This window comes from Podarcis tiliguerta (assembly GCF_965153285.1).
Source record: "Podarcis tiliguerta genome assembly, chromosome: 9".
NCBI classification, from domain to species: Eukaryota; Metazoa; Chordata; class Lepidosauria; order Squamata; family Lacertidae; genus Podarcis; species Podarcis tiliguerta.
In genome coordinates this window covers 18360100-18376786 of record NC_139542.1, presented here as the reverse complement: position 1 = coordinate 18376786, position 16687 = coordinate 18360100, and the positions used below count along the sequence as shown (strand labels likewise).

Below are 16687 nucleotides of genomic sequence, written 5' to 3'. Positions count from 1 at the left end.
ATGATACTGCTTTAAACAGTCATGGCTTCCCTCAAATAATCCTGGGAGATGTAGTTTATTAAGGGTGTGCTTTGTGTGCATGGTGTAGATGTGGCCCTAGTCATTATTCTGTCTTGGTTAGACCACACCTGGAACACTGTGTCCAGTTCTGGGCACCACAATTTAAGATGGATATTGACAAGCTGGAACATATGCAGAGGAGGGCAGCCAAGGTGATCAAGGGTCTGGAAACCAAGCCTTATGAGTAATGGTTGAAGGAATTGGGTATCTCTAGCCTGGATAAGAGGAAACTGAGAGATAAAAGAATGGCCATCTTTAAATATCTCAAGGGCTGTCACATGGAAGATGGAGCAAGCTTTGTTTTCTTCTGCTCTGGAGGAATGAACCCAAACCAATAGCTTCAAGTTACAAGAAAGGAGATTCTCACTAAAGATCAAGGAGAAGTTTCTGATGGGAAGATCTGTTTGACAGTGGAACAGACTCCCTCAGGAGATGGAGGACTCCTTCCTTGGAGGTTTTTAAGCAGAGGTTGGATGCCATGTATGATCTTGTTGAGATTTGTGTGTTGCAGGGGGTTGGACTAGATAACCCTCAGGGTCCTTTCCAACTCATTATTTCTATGATTATTACTCTCCATATACCAAATGGGAAGACAGAGGAGGATGAGAAAGACCAGCCTGCCTAGTCACCCAGTGAGTTCATGACAGAGGTGAAATTTGAACTGGAAACTGACTTCATAGCTCAGTTTCTTTAGCTGCTATAGGGCATTATTTTGATTATGAACCAAGCTGGTTATTGAATGGATAGTTATTATGAAAATTAAACCTATGATTAGGTCATAATGAATATACAATCTACAAAATGGGCCCCAAAACAGAGGAAAAACACTCTTGACAATAACATCTGCCAAACTGGAAAATAAAATAAAACGTTCTAGTGCCAAAAAATTCACTGTAAATATTACATAAAAGCCACAATACATTCACATAACAAAAGTGAGTTTACATTGAATCAGACTCTTCACCAGCTAAATGAATACACAGCACAGTGGTGTTTTCGAACATTCCTGAAGACTACTCTCTACGGTGCAATGCACATGCATTAAACAGAGATGTGTCATTTTATTACATCAACAAACGTGACAATTCAGTTCGTTTGAAAATGATGAAGTAATAATTAATCAAACCAATCTGAGATTGAGGTCCCCCCCCCCCAAGTGAAACAGCTTGTGGTTTTGAAAGAGTCAAACAGAATTTGATCACAAATAGCACACTATTGGGTTTTTTTGTTCTTTAAAAATTCTATAATGTAACAAAAAAACCCGCCCAGAAACACATCTTAGTAGTTTAACAGCTTGCCCTGGCATATTTCAAGTTTTCTGCACACGTGGCTGTTAATGACAAACAAGTGAGCAGTTACCTCAAATCTCCATTTCCTGTTTGACTTGCCCTAGAGATAAGTCAACAAATAGTGAGCTGAAAATATTGTTAGGCAGTTGACTTTGGAGAACTTGCATTCCCCACAAAGTACTGTATTTTTCGCCCCAGAGGACACACTGGCCCATACGGCGCACCTAGTTTTTTGGGGGGGAAATAAAGGGGGGGGAATTATTCCCCCCCCCCAGGCGCGGGGCTGGGGCGGGGGAACAGGCAGCTCTCCGCAAGCCGTGGGAGCCCAGCGCTGGCTCCCATGGCTTGCAGAGAGCTGCGCAAAGCCTGCATTTGCCCCATAGGACGCACACACATTTCCCCTTCATTTTTGGAGGGGAAAAAGTGCGTCCTATAGGGCGAAAAATATGGTAAATGCTGCAGAAGAGAACTGTTGAAGCTGGAGTGGTTCAAGGCTTTATTTTGTTTGCTTTATTTCTAATTATAAATAAAAACGTTTTTTTCCTGAAGGAGGATCCTAATTAAGTATCTTTAAAAAAAATGAAGCAGAGCTTAAAGCTAGTAGGAAAATGTGGCTTCACTGGGTTTTGCCCTTCCCATGTAACTCTGGAATGGAAATCATGTGCGGAAACAGTACATTGACAATGATGCTTAGAACACAGTGCAGCAAAGAAGAGGAAGAGTTGGCATTGTAGTAAAAGGTGCCTCCGCCTCCTCCTCTTTGCCCATCTTCAACTCTGCAGCAACTCATGTACCCTACAGTTAGGAGGGATATTCATTCATTCAGTCAGTCAGTCATTTTATCTTGTCCAAGGCAATCCAAAGCGACTTACAACCAAACAAATAGACAATAAACCCCACACAGATACATTAAAACCAAGAGGAAAGAGAAATACGGTAAAAACATTCCTCCCACCCTAATTCACTCTTTTGCAGGGCTCTTTGGTTATTTCCTTCTTCTTCTTTTCCACCTATGTCAAATGCTATAATTTGGCTGATTGGCACTGGTCATGGCTTGTGGGCTAAAATCATGGGTAGGATCCATTAATTGCAAGCTCCTTAATGCAGCTGCCCAGGTGAGGGATAGCACCTCACTCCTGGCTGGCTCAAGATGAAGTTGCAAGGAAGTGGGGTCCTTGTGCCAGACGGACATACTCTGCTGATAGCTGGCTAGTTAGAATGGAGAGGTCTACAGTTCCCCTGCACTGCTGTTGGGAGCAGATTAGGAAGGGCTCAGTCAACTGGCTGGTTTATGACCCAAACCAAGTGTTTGGCCGCTTGTTTGGCCACTTAGCAATTTATCCCATCTAGCTTGAGTTGAACTGCCTGCACTTCTACGTTGTCTACAAGTTGCAGATTTGCTATCAGTAAAAGTATGACCGTTTAATTGCACCATGTCTTCAGCTGAGTGTAGGGAACAAAATGCAGGCATTTCTATAAGAAATTTGCTCAAACATATTTTTTTCTAAAAACACTACAGGTATATAGCGAACTTCTTTGCCAATACTGTCAATGTGTGTGCTATGCACAGAGTTCAAAAGACTTGAAGAATAAGGCAAGAGGGAAGAAATTAACTTAAAGGTAACATTTATTAAATACTCTTCAAGCTTCACAAAGCATAAATTAAACCAATATGTATTTGCTATAATACATTATATTACAGAGTAATATGTGCCATCAAAGCTGCTATTAAGGACAAAGAAAAAAACACACCCCATAATAAATAAAACCTACACTCACTACCTCATACTATTTTCATTGGTTGTTATACATGGCCCTGTTCCAGTGTTATTTTTCCTAGGTTTATAGCCGAGGAGAGTTTAGAAACCATGTATGCACAGTGACATTTCTCTCAAGTTGAGCAGAGTTGCATTATGCTAACATTCCTAAAACCCCCAAAATGGCCTCTTTTTCCTTTAATGCATTTGAAACATTTACATCCTGCTCTAAAATGCACCTACTACTGATTCTGAAGAAGCTATATAAGGAAACTAACAACTGTTTTCACCAAATTCAAACAAAGCTGTACAGAATTAGCAAAATGGTTTCTTAATGTACTGTCCCTTTTTCATGTTAGAACTACTGCAGCCTATTCTTTCTCTGCAATAGATAAAAACAGGTTCTTCTCCAAGCTACTTAGAATATTCTATATGCCACTTGTGTGCTGGCTGCCTATTTAGATACTGATTTTAAAACAGAACATTTTCATCTCATTCTTTACACATCAGTAGGAAACTGTTAGAAAAAAATAGTATAGAAAAGGCTAGAATTTCTCATGTAATCAAAGCTAATGGTTTTCATTTCTTTATTTGCAAAGCAAGTGGAAGAGAAAGAGGAAGATGGAAGGGACACGTGCTTTGTTTTTAAAGCTTGGCAAGTCACTGGACGTTAAGGACACGTGCTGAGACGCCATGGTGCCAGTCACGTAATTTTGTGTATCTGGGACCTATGATGTGAAGGGGAACCTTTTCCCTGTGGAAAGAAGTGACAGAAGAGATAGATAAGAGAGGAAAGAGGTTTGCATTGCAGCCCACTGCATGCAAGAACCTGAACATGCAGGATTCCATGCACTTTTAGCAACTCAGCTTGTTTACACTAACTGTACTTGCACTGGGATGCAAATTTCATGGAAGTGAAAGGGTTTTAAGAGAAAGCAAACTTCTAGCACCAAGGCTGACAAGAGGCACTTGACAATGTGTGGTTAATACCCACTGAATTCTCAAAAGCTAGAACAAAGCCTGGCTTTTCAGCTGTTTGGGGGGGGTGTCTTTATTATCCTTGTCCCTCCCATGGCTAGCTAAATCAGAATTGTGTAATATAAGAAGCCATGCAAATCTTCAAACGGCATTATTTACACAGGTCACAAAAATTTGCATTTCCTGGTGCAGAATCTTGATTGATTTTCAAATGCCAACTCCATGCATCTGTTGAACACAGCCCTGCCAACATATTTGCCTTTAATTGCACCATAAACTGCAAGGCCAGTATATCACAAGGAATACTGTCCTTTTGATGTACTGCTAAAGCCACAACAAACACTCCACACATCCCAAGCATTTATAAGTCTGCTGCGACTGGTTGTAGAAAATCTGTTCTGTTACGAACTAGTGATGGGCAGACCAACTACATCTGATTCAGAACTGATCCAGTAAATACAAGTTTAGACAATAAAAAAGGTGTGTAAGGCTTTCTGTTTCCACTTGGTAATCCAACAGGTCCCATTGCCCACCTACCTTGGCCAAGACAGATGCCACCACTTTGTATTCCTTATAGCAAAGTTTGGGACACCTGAATGTCTATAGTGGAGACCAAAGGCTGGAGAACCTTTGGTCCCTCAAATGCTGTTGTACTATCATTCCAGACCACTGGCCCTGCTGGTTGGGACTAATGGAAGCTGGAGTAAGTGGTCTACCAAGAGGATCCCAACCATGACAGAATGGGTACAGGCTACAGAGAAAGCATTACCACACATGTACATTTGTTCAAACAACTGGGCATCTTTAGAATCCCACCTGCCTGTCTCCTTGGTAATTTCACTTGCTTATCAAAGTGAACATTCAACGTAATTGGAAACATTCTCATGCCACTTCTATGAAAAGTGGGCCAAAGTTTAGTAACTACCACATGATTTTGAGAAAAGGATCATTTGCTTAATGAGTGAAAGGGACCGAATGAAATTATGAAGGTACTCTAAAGATGAACCAATATTAAGGTGAAGCACCTTTAAAAACTCAGTATAAATCTTATTCTCTGCTTTCTTGCTCCTGCCTTTCCATTTCTACACACAGCCTGAGAAAATGTGAAAATTGGCCAGGATTTATAGCAAAATCCATCCTTACAAAAGTATGTCAAGAGTTTAAAAGGGTACTAAGTCTTACGCTACTATCTACAACAACGTGCAAACACTTTAAAAATGTCTTGAACTTTGCACCCACATGAATAACTTTTTTCACACTATTAATCAAAAATAAACCATGCAACACATGAAATTATATTTCAGATCAATAACTTACTTTGCTTTCTTTGAATTATCAGGTTCTGGTTCTTTCACTGCAAATAAATAAACCACTAATTACATTTCCATCAGAACACCACAGAAGTTTTTGTTTTTTTAAATTTCTGCCATAATCCAGAGAACCACCAAGCCTAATTTCCTTTATGAAAAATAATGACATCTAGCATCCTCTAAAATCACAAGTGTCTTAGGTAGGGTGCCCTATTTTTAAAGGAAACCTACTAGGTTCATTTTTCTTTATGGGCAACTCACTCCAATGTTCAACTAATCTTATCATTATTAACGATTTAATCTATAAATCTTAGTCCTGAGATTTAAAACTATTGCTTTAAGCTTTTCGATATGCCTAACCAATTACCACTTGTTAAACTGTCATGAATGGTTTTTTTACCACTTTTCTGTCACCATTTTTAATCAACAACACCTCTCCCCAATATTTTCTGACATTTCTGTCTGGCTGCTTATGCACCATACATGTAAAGCACATTACACACACACACACACACACACCCCTAAGAATTCTGGGAACTGTAGTTTACCCCTCAAAGATTTATAATTCTTAGCACCCTTAACAAACTACATCTCCCAAGAGTCTGTTGCACTTTAAATGCATGGTATATATGCAGCCTCCCTCTCACTCACTCTCTTTTAAACAAAAGTATTTGTAAAATGGGATTGATTGACTAAATGTATGGAATAATCTCATTTGAGAAATTAAATATCACATTATGTAACTACCAAGCTTTACAGCTATCATACCTGGAAAGACTCAGGCTATTATTTAGAACAACAACAAAAAACTAGTTCAGATTAACTTTCAAAGACTGGCAAAAGTAATAGAAAACATTAAGCAAACTCTCCTGGTAGCTGGGATCCAAAGAGCTGTTTAGACTCATGCAAGGGACTCATCCTACCCTACTGGGAAGTTTTATTCTTTCACCACCCAACTCTCAAAGTACTTTGGAAACTCTCCTCACTTTCCAAAAGGGGTCTACTGCATAGCACACACTGCACTGCTATTGTACCCACTGCTATTGGACCCACAGAATTAACTACACAGTTTTTTTATTTTTTTGGCTATTATCTACTGAAGCTTCCATAATACATGATATAGGACAATGCCAAATGCCACAACCATTCAGAAAGCGGAACTCACTGTGTTCAGTGCCAGTGATCTGTGCAAGGATGCGGAAAGAACGTGACTGGGTAGTTCCTGTCCTTGGGTGCCAATCCTCAGTATCCTCAATCAATCGTTTCTTGCTGTTGTTGCTGTGAGTGGGTGGGTGGTAAAACTCTGTATTTGTATAAACAACATGCTTCCGAGGTGGACTAACAGAATAGAGAAAAGATGGAACACCAGTAAGTGAAATAAAATGTAAACAGCATCATTGCCGTTGCTATTATTATTATTAGCTGGTTTGCACGTCATGTTAAACCACAGTTAACATACCTTGGGCTTGTTGCACCATCTAAACCCTGGCTCACAATTTGGTTATCTCCAAATGGTAAATCCCTGAAGTTTGTACTTGGCTTATAGTGCTGTTTTTAAAACAGCCACCAGTACACTGCTTGTTTGCATTAAATCATAGTTAAAACATGAACTGTGGTTAAGCACCACATGTGAACACAGCCACTGACTGAGATAGAGACACTAAATACCTGCGTTAAAAATCAGTTTCACTGAAATGTATCATTCATTTTTGCAAGCAAATCCATTTAAGATTCAGTCCTGCCCTTTTGTCGCAATGGTTGTATATGATGTAATTTGCAATCGATTTCTACCTTACAGAATGCATGAACACCAGCTAACATTACAAAACGTGCAGCAACATTTTCTCTCTTTTTCTTGTCTTGGTTCACACATTAGCCTCTTAAAGAGATACCATATTCTTGCTTTGCACCTCTAGAAGTAACGAAGGGAGGTTCCATGATTCCCAGATGTAAACATTGCTTAGAATTGTTCTAATGCTAACTTCCTTCCCTATTATGCCTACACTAGCAGATTTATACAAGACACACAGCACACATGAAATACTTGTGCAGCATTTCTCAGGGTCCAGCGTCTAAAGGGCTCTTTTTAAAATCTAGGTACCATGGCCTTGTATGCAAAGGAGCCACAGCACAAGTTAAAAAGAAACATTTTTAAAAAAGAAACAAGTCACCAATGAGAGTGGAATTTAGCACATTTGTTTTACCCTTAGTTTACCCTTAGGGTGGCGCTGTGGGTTAAACCACAGAGCCTCTTGGGTTTGCCGATCAGAAGGTCAGTGGTTCAAATCCCCGCAACGGGGTGAGCTCCCGTTGCTCGGTCCCTGCTCCTGCCAACCTAGCAGTTCGAAAGCACAAAGTGCAAGTCAATAAATAGGTACCGTTCCATCGGGAAGGTAAACGGCGTTTCCGTGAGCTGCTCTGGTTTGTCAGAAGCGGCTTAGTCATGCTGGCCACATGACCTGGATGCTGTATGCCGGCTCCCTCGGCCAGTAAAGCGAGATGAGTGCCGCAACCCCAGAGTCGTCCGTGACTGGACCTAATGGTCAGGGGTCCCTTTACCTTGCATCTCATGAATCAACTCTTAAGGAACCATTGCCTTTGCCACATGCAATACTGACTTGCCACTGCCTCAGTCTCTAGCACAGTGGTGGGGAACCTGTGGCCCTCCAAATCAACTCTCATCATCCACAGCCATTGGTCATGCTTGTTGAGCCTGATTAGAATTTCAGTCCAACAACATCTGGAGGGCAACCTCTGTTCTAGCAGTACTCAAAAGTAAGATGAAGACTATGAGGAGCCAGAAGCAAAGTTTGTCTGATTTAGAAGCTGCCCCGCTCCCTTTATCTGTTAATACAGAGGCTGAGTGTGCATATGGAGAACATTTTCCAGCATCGTAGATTATGAATAAGCCAACACTATCTTTCTCGCACAACATAAAAGCTCCATTTGAAGCATGCACACACTGCTGAACTACACATACAGGTGAGCTTTTGGCTATTACCGTTTAGGTGGGTTTTGCCTTTTATGCATTTGAAGGGCATGTCAGAAGTATGGAAAGAGTCCAGAATAAGGAGAAATAGGAAGAGGGGGAGGGAGGAGACAGAAGACAAAAAGAATTAAGAGCAAACAGTTGAAAGTTTCTGTAGTTGATAACCAAATATACTTAATATATATTTCCCCCATTCTTCTATTTTTGCATTCTTACCCTGTCTTTCTGTCCCAAGCAAGAAGGATGTCATTACAGATATACACAAACATGGTCAAGTAAAGAAAATGGTCAGTACTGTGAACTGTTTACTTGTACACATACAATCTCTGCTGTGTGCTACAATGTGTCAGTATAGGATGAAGAACAGGACTGTTTACAAAAGATAAAAAATGCACAGGGTCTTGTGGACTCATTGCCCCTAGTGATACGTCTGTAAATAGACCCAATACACATGTAAAGGTAAAAAAGGTAAAGGACCCCTGGACGGTTATGCAAAAGGCAGTTCATAAATAATCAGTAACTGTATTTCTTGCTACTCTAACTCCATTTTTGTTTCTCATAACCTAAACTAGTTGGAAAAATACTTGCAATAGAAGTATTAAAGTATGAAAAATAGAAGCTTTAAACTCTCTGTATATGTATAATAGCTCCCCTTTGAGCAATAGTTGCTTTTGACTGGACTTAACCATCCAGGTGTCTTTTACCTTGAGCAATTGGTTCAATATGTGTGCAATGCACAATTAAATTTACCATCAAGAAATATTACAAAATGGGAGAGGAGGAGGTAGGAATCCTTCTCCAAATAAGCAGCTCATAGTATTAACATGGGTCTTTTGGGGCATAATTTGTGTGCACAAAGATTATGTATATTCTTATACAATGGTGTGATGTTAACTTTACAATCATTTTTCTTTTTAACTGAAGCAAGCTATTCCTAAGAAATCCAGCGGTTAATTACAAAGAATAGCTATAGAATACAGCATTGTTTTATGTATTGTTGTGAGGAAAAACATGCTTAAGTAGTTAAGAGGCAAATTATATTAGTGAAGTACTTACACCTCATCAGGGTTACTGAAGGGAGGGAGGGACAGAACAACAGACAGACAATGGAGAAGATTCCAGGATGATGGAGTATAGATAGGAAATTGCATATAAAAGTGAAGCAAGAAAAAGTTAATAGAAAATTAATTAGGAAATTAGAGCAAATGAGTAAATCAAAATCAGTAAGATTAAATAACAGGCTCACTCAGAATCATGAAACTATTACGTTAAAAGCTAACAAGTATTGTGAATGGCAAACGTTAGCCTAAGTCCTTTTTGTTGGCCCTTTCTAGTAGTTACCAAGTTTGGTAGCAAGATGGTGCCACAGGCAAAGCTAAAGTTAAGAGTGCACTTGCTTCTTTTCACAAAGTCAATTTATATAGTAATGATTTTAGTTAACTCTAGCCAGGAAAGTAGGGAAGGGGAAGCAGGTAGGAAAAAATGGGTACTAAACAAATCTTTAGCTATCTCAAGTTTAACTGCAACATGCTTGAGGCTGTAATCCTAAACATATGCGCCTGGGTGTAAATCCCTTTGAACTCAATGCAGCTTACTTCCATGGAGACATGCATAGGATTGTAGGATAAAAGGTCTAATTGTTACAATTTAATCATTGTATTAAAATTAATCATTATATTATTGTTTCTGTTATTGCTATTATTATTGCTACAAATGAAACACTGCAACAAAACTTCTTATTTGGTTAAAAAATGCATACTGTGTGCAGCGTAAAAATACAAACAATTAATGTTAATCACTTTTTAATAAGTGCTGCATTTGTCTTGCAGATGTTGAATTCTAAAGCACAACCGTCATGCATGCTACTTCTTAAAAAACATGAAAACACAATTCCACTCAAGGTGCTACTGATACTAACTTTGTCACTGTGGCTTCCTGCAAAAGAAAAAAAGAGCAATTCGTATGTTTATTGTACTGACTTCCCTACTGCTGCATCCTGAACATATGCCAGGGTCACCGAAGTCCAAGTGCCTCCTCACATTTTTAAATGAAATACGTCAGCAAACTTGTAAGAACACATTTCGTTCAGTGCGGCGTCAGGTGATCGGTCTGATGCTAAGAGAATGATGTTCATGCATAGGTTGTTGACAAGACAATAAACATAAAAAACAGAATGGCACACAGCAACTTAAAAACCAAGCCAGCCCATGCTGCAGTTGAACATTAGTCTTCTCAGGACTTACCCCCACAGACGTGAACTATTTCCCCTCCCCTACTGGGGGTTTGGGACGTTGGATGACATTTTGCCAATCAGAGCTCATGTGGCATGGTGATCAAGGACATGTATGATGTGGGTGTGTCCTTGGTTCATGGTGATCAAGAACATGCATGATGTGTGCATGTCCTTGGTTCATATCTCAGCTCAGAGATGAATTTCCCCAGAGTGATCTTAGGTAAGTCACATAAGGATCATAGTGGCCTACCTTGAACACCTATTGTAGGAAGTACTGGAATAATCTGAACACTGCAGGGAAACACATGACAAGGCTGAAGTTCTATGCTGCTTGCTCTGCCACATCTAAAGCCCTTGCAGCTTGCTATGCTTGGGGCAGGAGGAAGGGGCTGACTTTATTTGTTCCCCCTGCCACCACCTATTTTTCTTTTTTTTTTAAAGGAAAGCCTAACTGGGTATAATGGAAGGGAAATAAACGAGTCTACCTCTAGGGCTGGAGTGGTTTCAGGCCCTGTAGGTAGGTGTGTCTATGGAACAAGAGGGATTTGGATCTACTCTCCAAGCATCATCCTGAAATGTCCTGTCCTGGGTCCTGCCACCACTGGAAAACTACTAGCAGTACTTTTGCTTCTATTTTGTCTTTGGGTTTTTTTGTTGTCCTCTATGCTGGGTTAATGAAGGGACTGTATGCAGATGAAGGTGATGGCTGGCCCTGTGTGAGAGGCAAGTAAGGGAAGATCTTCCAGCGTGCGAGGCTGAGAGAAGAAAGGGAAGCTCCCAGGTGAAAGCTGGGAGGGTCCACCTATTTCTGTGTGAGACAAGGGTTAAGACAGGCATCCCCAACCTTCGACGCTGCAGATGTTTTGGGCTACAATTCCCATCATCCCTGACCACTGGTCCTGTTAGCTAGGGATCATGGGAGTTGTAGGCCAAAACATCTGGAGGGCCGCAGGTTGGGGATGCCTGGGTTAAGATCTACCTGTGAGATAAGACATTGCATTGTTTTTCCTCTTTGTTTTTCTGGTTTTTCTTTAGACTAGTCTGCTTTTTTATTGTATTGCTTTATGAGATAGATATAGATGATAGATAGATGATAAGACAGACAGATAAATAGATGGTAGGTAGGTAGGTAGATGACAGATAGATAACAGATAGAAAAAACTACTAGCAGTACTTCTTTGCTAGCTTTCTGAAAGCTTTCTGCTGGCAATACCAAAGACTCTTCCAGGGGCGTTAAATGCCATCCTGGCAGTGAAACTGCTCTCCAGCGAGAGAAAAGCCAAGATTCCTCTGCTAATACATATAAAAGTAATGGCTGTTAATATGTAATTTCAAAGGTCTCTTTATATAAATACACTTCATGTGACACATTTTGATTTAGCATTTGTAATTTCATTTTCAGATGTATAGAAACGACTGGAAGTTCATTTTGCACATAAAGGGGCTATCCTTGCTCTCATTTTAAACATTGACAAGTTGCCCATTCATTTACCTTTCTTTTTGACAAGTTTTTGTTTGCTTGTTTTTAGTGCAACAAGACCCTTTGTTGCTTTTGCTGTTTAAGAGACTGACGTGGCTACCCCTCTGAAAATAGTTACCTGAATTAGTTTCTAATTTCTGGAAGCAATTGTACTAGAACTATAGCCTCAAGTCATACACAAAAGCATGCTTGTACTTAATCTCAAAGTGCACTGCATGTATAGATGTGACGTGCTGCAGACTAGGAAGACCTCCAGTAAACAGATTGTATTACTGAGGTCTAAAAATATTTATAAAAAGGGCAGTGCAACGTCTTGCTGTTTAATCAGCACTAGATCTCTCATGTGTAAGCAAATTCTTGTCACACTAATAATTGCTCAAGCATCATTTGAAACCATAATATTTTCAGTACAGCTAAGCCCAACAAGTCTACAGCTATTTCTTTTTTACTTCGCTAGATAATATCAGAAACTAGGCTTTGAATAATATTGGAAAGTTGGAGAATTGCTTAGCTAGACTGCTAGGCAGCTAGATTTTTGCAGTGAATAATATAATGGATATATATGCTACCTTAAGGGAAGTTTGAATATATATATATATATATATATAGCTCTTCATGTGACCCAAGGCAAGTCAGAGCCCCTTCATATCTTCAATATGGAGATAATGGTATTGATATACTTTATGATATTCTTGTAAGAATTCCTGGAGATCATGTACATGAAGCAACTTAAAGTTATTTCTTAAAAATTATACCGTGCAAAGCATTATATAATCTAATGACCAGAATTTTCACTGTTTGCTAAATTTACTGGTTAGAAAGCAGTTTTTAGCCTGTCATCAGATTTCAACTTGGGGGGGGGGGCAGGAGGGAGAGACAGCCCCGAGCCTTGGCAGAACGAAGTCATTTTCCTTTGTAATAAATTGTATTTGAATGCTAATTACCGCAGCTGAATGGCAGCTCCCATGTCTTTGCAAAAGATAGCTTTTCCTGGAAGGCTACAAATGGTTTGCCAAGATATATTTATGTTTTTGTTTGCTTTGAGTTGTCAGGAACTCTTCCCCCTTATTTTAGATAGTGTGGAACTATAGCATCATCTGCTCATGAGAGTTGTAACAATTGCTATGCCATCTGTGCAACATAAGATGCATAAGGGTTGCATTGTAGGCATTCTGTTGAAGTAAATGTGCTGGCCGGGGTGGGCATTCCAGACACAAAGGTCAAACCTTTTATCTCTCAAAGCACTTATGAACTTTCACTACACACATTAAATAAGAGTGGAGCTGACTTTAAAGAGCACATGTACAATTTGGGCTAAAAAGGCTTAGTTTGCTACCTCTCTGTGTGAAAGGCCTTCAGAACTTGGTCCACCTCATTATGCCTGGCAGGGATGGGGAACATATTTTCCTATAAAGGTATATTTTCTAAGGGGCAATCTGTTGAGGGCTGCATGCCAATGGTATACGAACCATTACCAGTGCTATGTTTCTAGAAAAAGAGGTGCCAGAACTCACCATGAACCAACTCTAGAGTTCCACCAAGTTCCAGCTGCAAAAAGCACTGATGGTACCCATATGAACTTACCTGGACCCCATGGTCATCATCTGAGGCCCTTCTTTATGTGCCTCCTCCATGAGAGGTCTGGAGGACAGTAACACAAGAATGGGCCTTTTCTGTGGTGGCTCCACGTTTGTGGGTTGATCTCCAAAAAGGCTTTAGGCGCCAGGCAAAACCTTTCCTCTTCTCCCAGGCCTTTGGCTAATTAAACAATCTACGGCCTTTTAAACTGTGTGTGTTTTGTTTGTTTGTTACTATGATATACATTTTTGTGTTATAATATTGTAAACCGTCCAGTGATCCTCAAATGAAGGTGGTATAGAAATTTAATTTTTAAAAAAGGGTGGGTGAGACGGCCAACCATTCTCTCTCAATATAGATCCCTCTTTTTTTATCTCTCTTCATGTTGTGAAATGGCAGATTCCTCTTCGACTAATGATTTCCCTGGAGCACTTTCCCTATCTCCTCTTTCCATCATTCCATCCTTTTGGCCTACTTCCCATTTCTGCTAGAGTCCTCCTTATCCCTCACCCAACTGCATGAAATTAAGCTGAGAACCACAAGCTCTCCACACCTGGCCTCAGTAAAATAGTATAAGGTTAACTGCTGTGAAAGGATTAAAATAAGAAGCAAGTCACAGGCCTCAGTGTTTGATGAAATCAAGAATGTCCACAAAACCTGTCCACAAAACAACATTGTCTATGCCACATACTTAAAACTTGCTCAATTTTCATTTCATAGCCCTGGGGACCACTAGGAACTGCAGTTTTGTGAGAGGACTGAGGTGTCTCCAACACATAATTCCCAGAACTCTCACCTAACTATAGTCCTTAGGATTCCTTTGGAAAAGCCATTACAATTAAAGTGGCTTAAAAGCAGGTAAATTATTGGATACGCAGCCAAATTTCATCGAGAAGCTCTTTTAAAAAACGAAAAGGTACAAAGACAGGTTCATAAATTGCCTAGGAAACCCTTTTTAAGACCATCAAAAGAGGGGGAAAGGTTTCCTGAAACCACCTACCCATTTTGCTCTTTACTGTCACCCTGGTTCTCTCTGAATCCTCTTCGCTGTCCCTCTGCCACCTCCTGGGCATTGTCGTTGAAAGAGGTGTTCAAGGATGCATTGTGTGTGGACTGCCATTGGGTATTAGCTGCAGGTTTAGCAGCGCTCAGCTCAGGTGAATGCTGGTCAGCGTTAGACTTGGCGTTAGCATGCAGTCCAGAGGCGGTGAAAGGGGGAGGCGTGACATTGGCCAGTGGTGTAAGGGAAGCATGTGATGAAAAACTGGCATGAGCTGGAGTGAAGGCAGATGATGGCGATGGAATGGACGTGATCTTGGAAGCTGACATAGACCCAAAGGGTCTTGGGGCCTTATTGAAGGCTATGTTGGCTGTGGATGAAACTTTGGGCACGACTGCGGATGGAATGGGCACAGGCTTAACTAGTTCCTTAGGCTCTACCTATGTGAAATAAAAACAACAACAACACAAAAATACACAAGAAAGCCACACGGACACACACGCGCACATACAAATGGCATGCATAATATAAGTGTCATCTGTTGCAGTTTCATCTTGAAACACAAACTGAATGAAGGATTGCCCATTACATAGCTTTACCCACAAAGCACTGGTTCTAATCACACATATGGCATGCACTATTGAGGAGAAAAAGTTGAACACGCATGAGCTGGGAACTGACCAAAAATATTCATAATTGACTGGGCTCGAGTGTTAAGAGATAAAGAAGACTCACCCAGTGCAAGAATTAGAGGTAAGTAGTGGAATATGCAAAGCCCAACATAAATATCTTCATTTTTCAGCCAGTATTGAATAAACATTTTGCTATTTTCTAATGTGACCAAGGGAGTTCTGGGCTTGTGTTTCTTAAATTACCATCTCCCCATGAATCACTGCCAAAGTCTTTTTGATTCAAGGTGATTTTTCACAAGCAGTTTGCTATATCACATGGGGCCGTGCTGCTCAAAGTGTGTGCAGGGTTGTGTGTGTTAAAAAGTTCTCATAAACACATCCAAGGTCCTCGCGACTTTTAAAATAGTTCACTGTGCTGTATAGCCTTCATTTACACACTTCTAGGGGGAAAGTCAGAAAAGGGCACCCAGAATTATAAAGGGAATGGCTCAACTGTTTTCCTAGAAGTTTGTAAAAGAAGGCTATACAGTAGGAGGAACGTTTACATTTGTGGCCTTTCAATTTAGAGAAAAGCCAAGTGAGAGGGCACATGACAGAGGTGAATGGAACTATCCATGGAGAAAGTAGATGGAAATTCTCTCTCCCTCTCTCTCTCTCATTGGGATACCCAATGAAGCTGAATGTTGCAAGATTCTGGACAGATGAAAGAAAATACTTCCTCCCACAGTGCACAGCTGAATTATGAGATTCACTCCCAGAAGAAGCAGAGATGGCCACCAACTTGCATGTCTTTGAAAGAGGATTACCGTGTTTTTCGCTCCATAGGGCGCACCGGACCATAAGGCGCACCTAGTTTTTAGGGGGGGGGGGATAAAGAAAAAAAATCCCCCCCCCAGGTCCAGGAGCGGCGACAAGATTGCACGCAACCTCGCCGCCGCTCCCGGAGCTTGCGGGGCTAAGGACGGGGGAAGCCCGAGCTTCCCCTGACCCCAGCCCCCAGAACAGGTCCAGGAGCGGTGGCAAGATTGCGCGCAACCTCGACGCCACTCCCGGAGCCCGAGCTTCCCCCGACCCCAGCCCCCAGAACAAGCAGTTATTTGCAAGCCTTCCGAGCGCAGCGGGAACTCCCGCCGCGCTCAGAAGGCTTGCGGATGGCTGCCTGAAGCCCGCCGAGCACAGCTGGAGTTGACACAGTGCTCGCCGGGCTTCAGGCTTCAGGCTGCTGTCTGCAAGCCTTCGGAGCACCGACCACTCTCGCCCTCCAGGCTTCAGCGAAAGCCTGCATTCGCTCCATAGGACGCACACACATTTCCCCTTCATTTTTGGAGGGGGAAAAGTGCATCCTATAGAGCGAAAAATAGGATAGATTCAAGGAGGATAT

At 41.0% G+C, this 16687-nt stretch overlaps 1 protein-coding gene across 5 annotated transcripts in view; it reads right to left on the bottom strand.

Moving 5' to 3' along the window:
* The window catches only part of PDLIM5 (PDZ and LIM domain 5), a 122117-nt gene that overhangs the window by 46193 nt on the left and 59237 nt on the right, over window positions 1-16687 (bottom strand). For 3 of the 5 annotated variants that reach the window (XM_083398311.1, XM_083398312.1, XM_083398313.1), the window contains exons 5-8: window positions 14675-15114; window positions 6560-6732; window positions 5402-5438; window positions 1420-1449 (exon numbers count right to left, since the gene is read on the bottom strand). In XM_083398311.1, the coding sequence (XP_083254437.1) occupies window positions 1420-1449; window positions 5402-5438; window positions 6560-6732; window positions 14675-15114 (680 nt within the window). Of the gene's footprint in view, window positions 1-1419; window positions 1450-5401; window positions 5439-6559; window positions 6733-8395; window positions 8414-9439; window positions 9455-10301; window positions 10319-14674; window positions 15115-16687 lie in introns of all 5 variants that reach the window. The other 2 variants (XM_083398314.1, XM_083398315.1) reach the window with 2 other exon arrangements.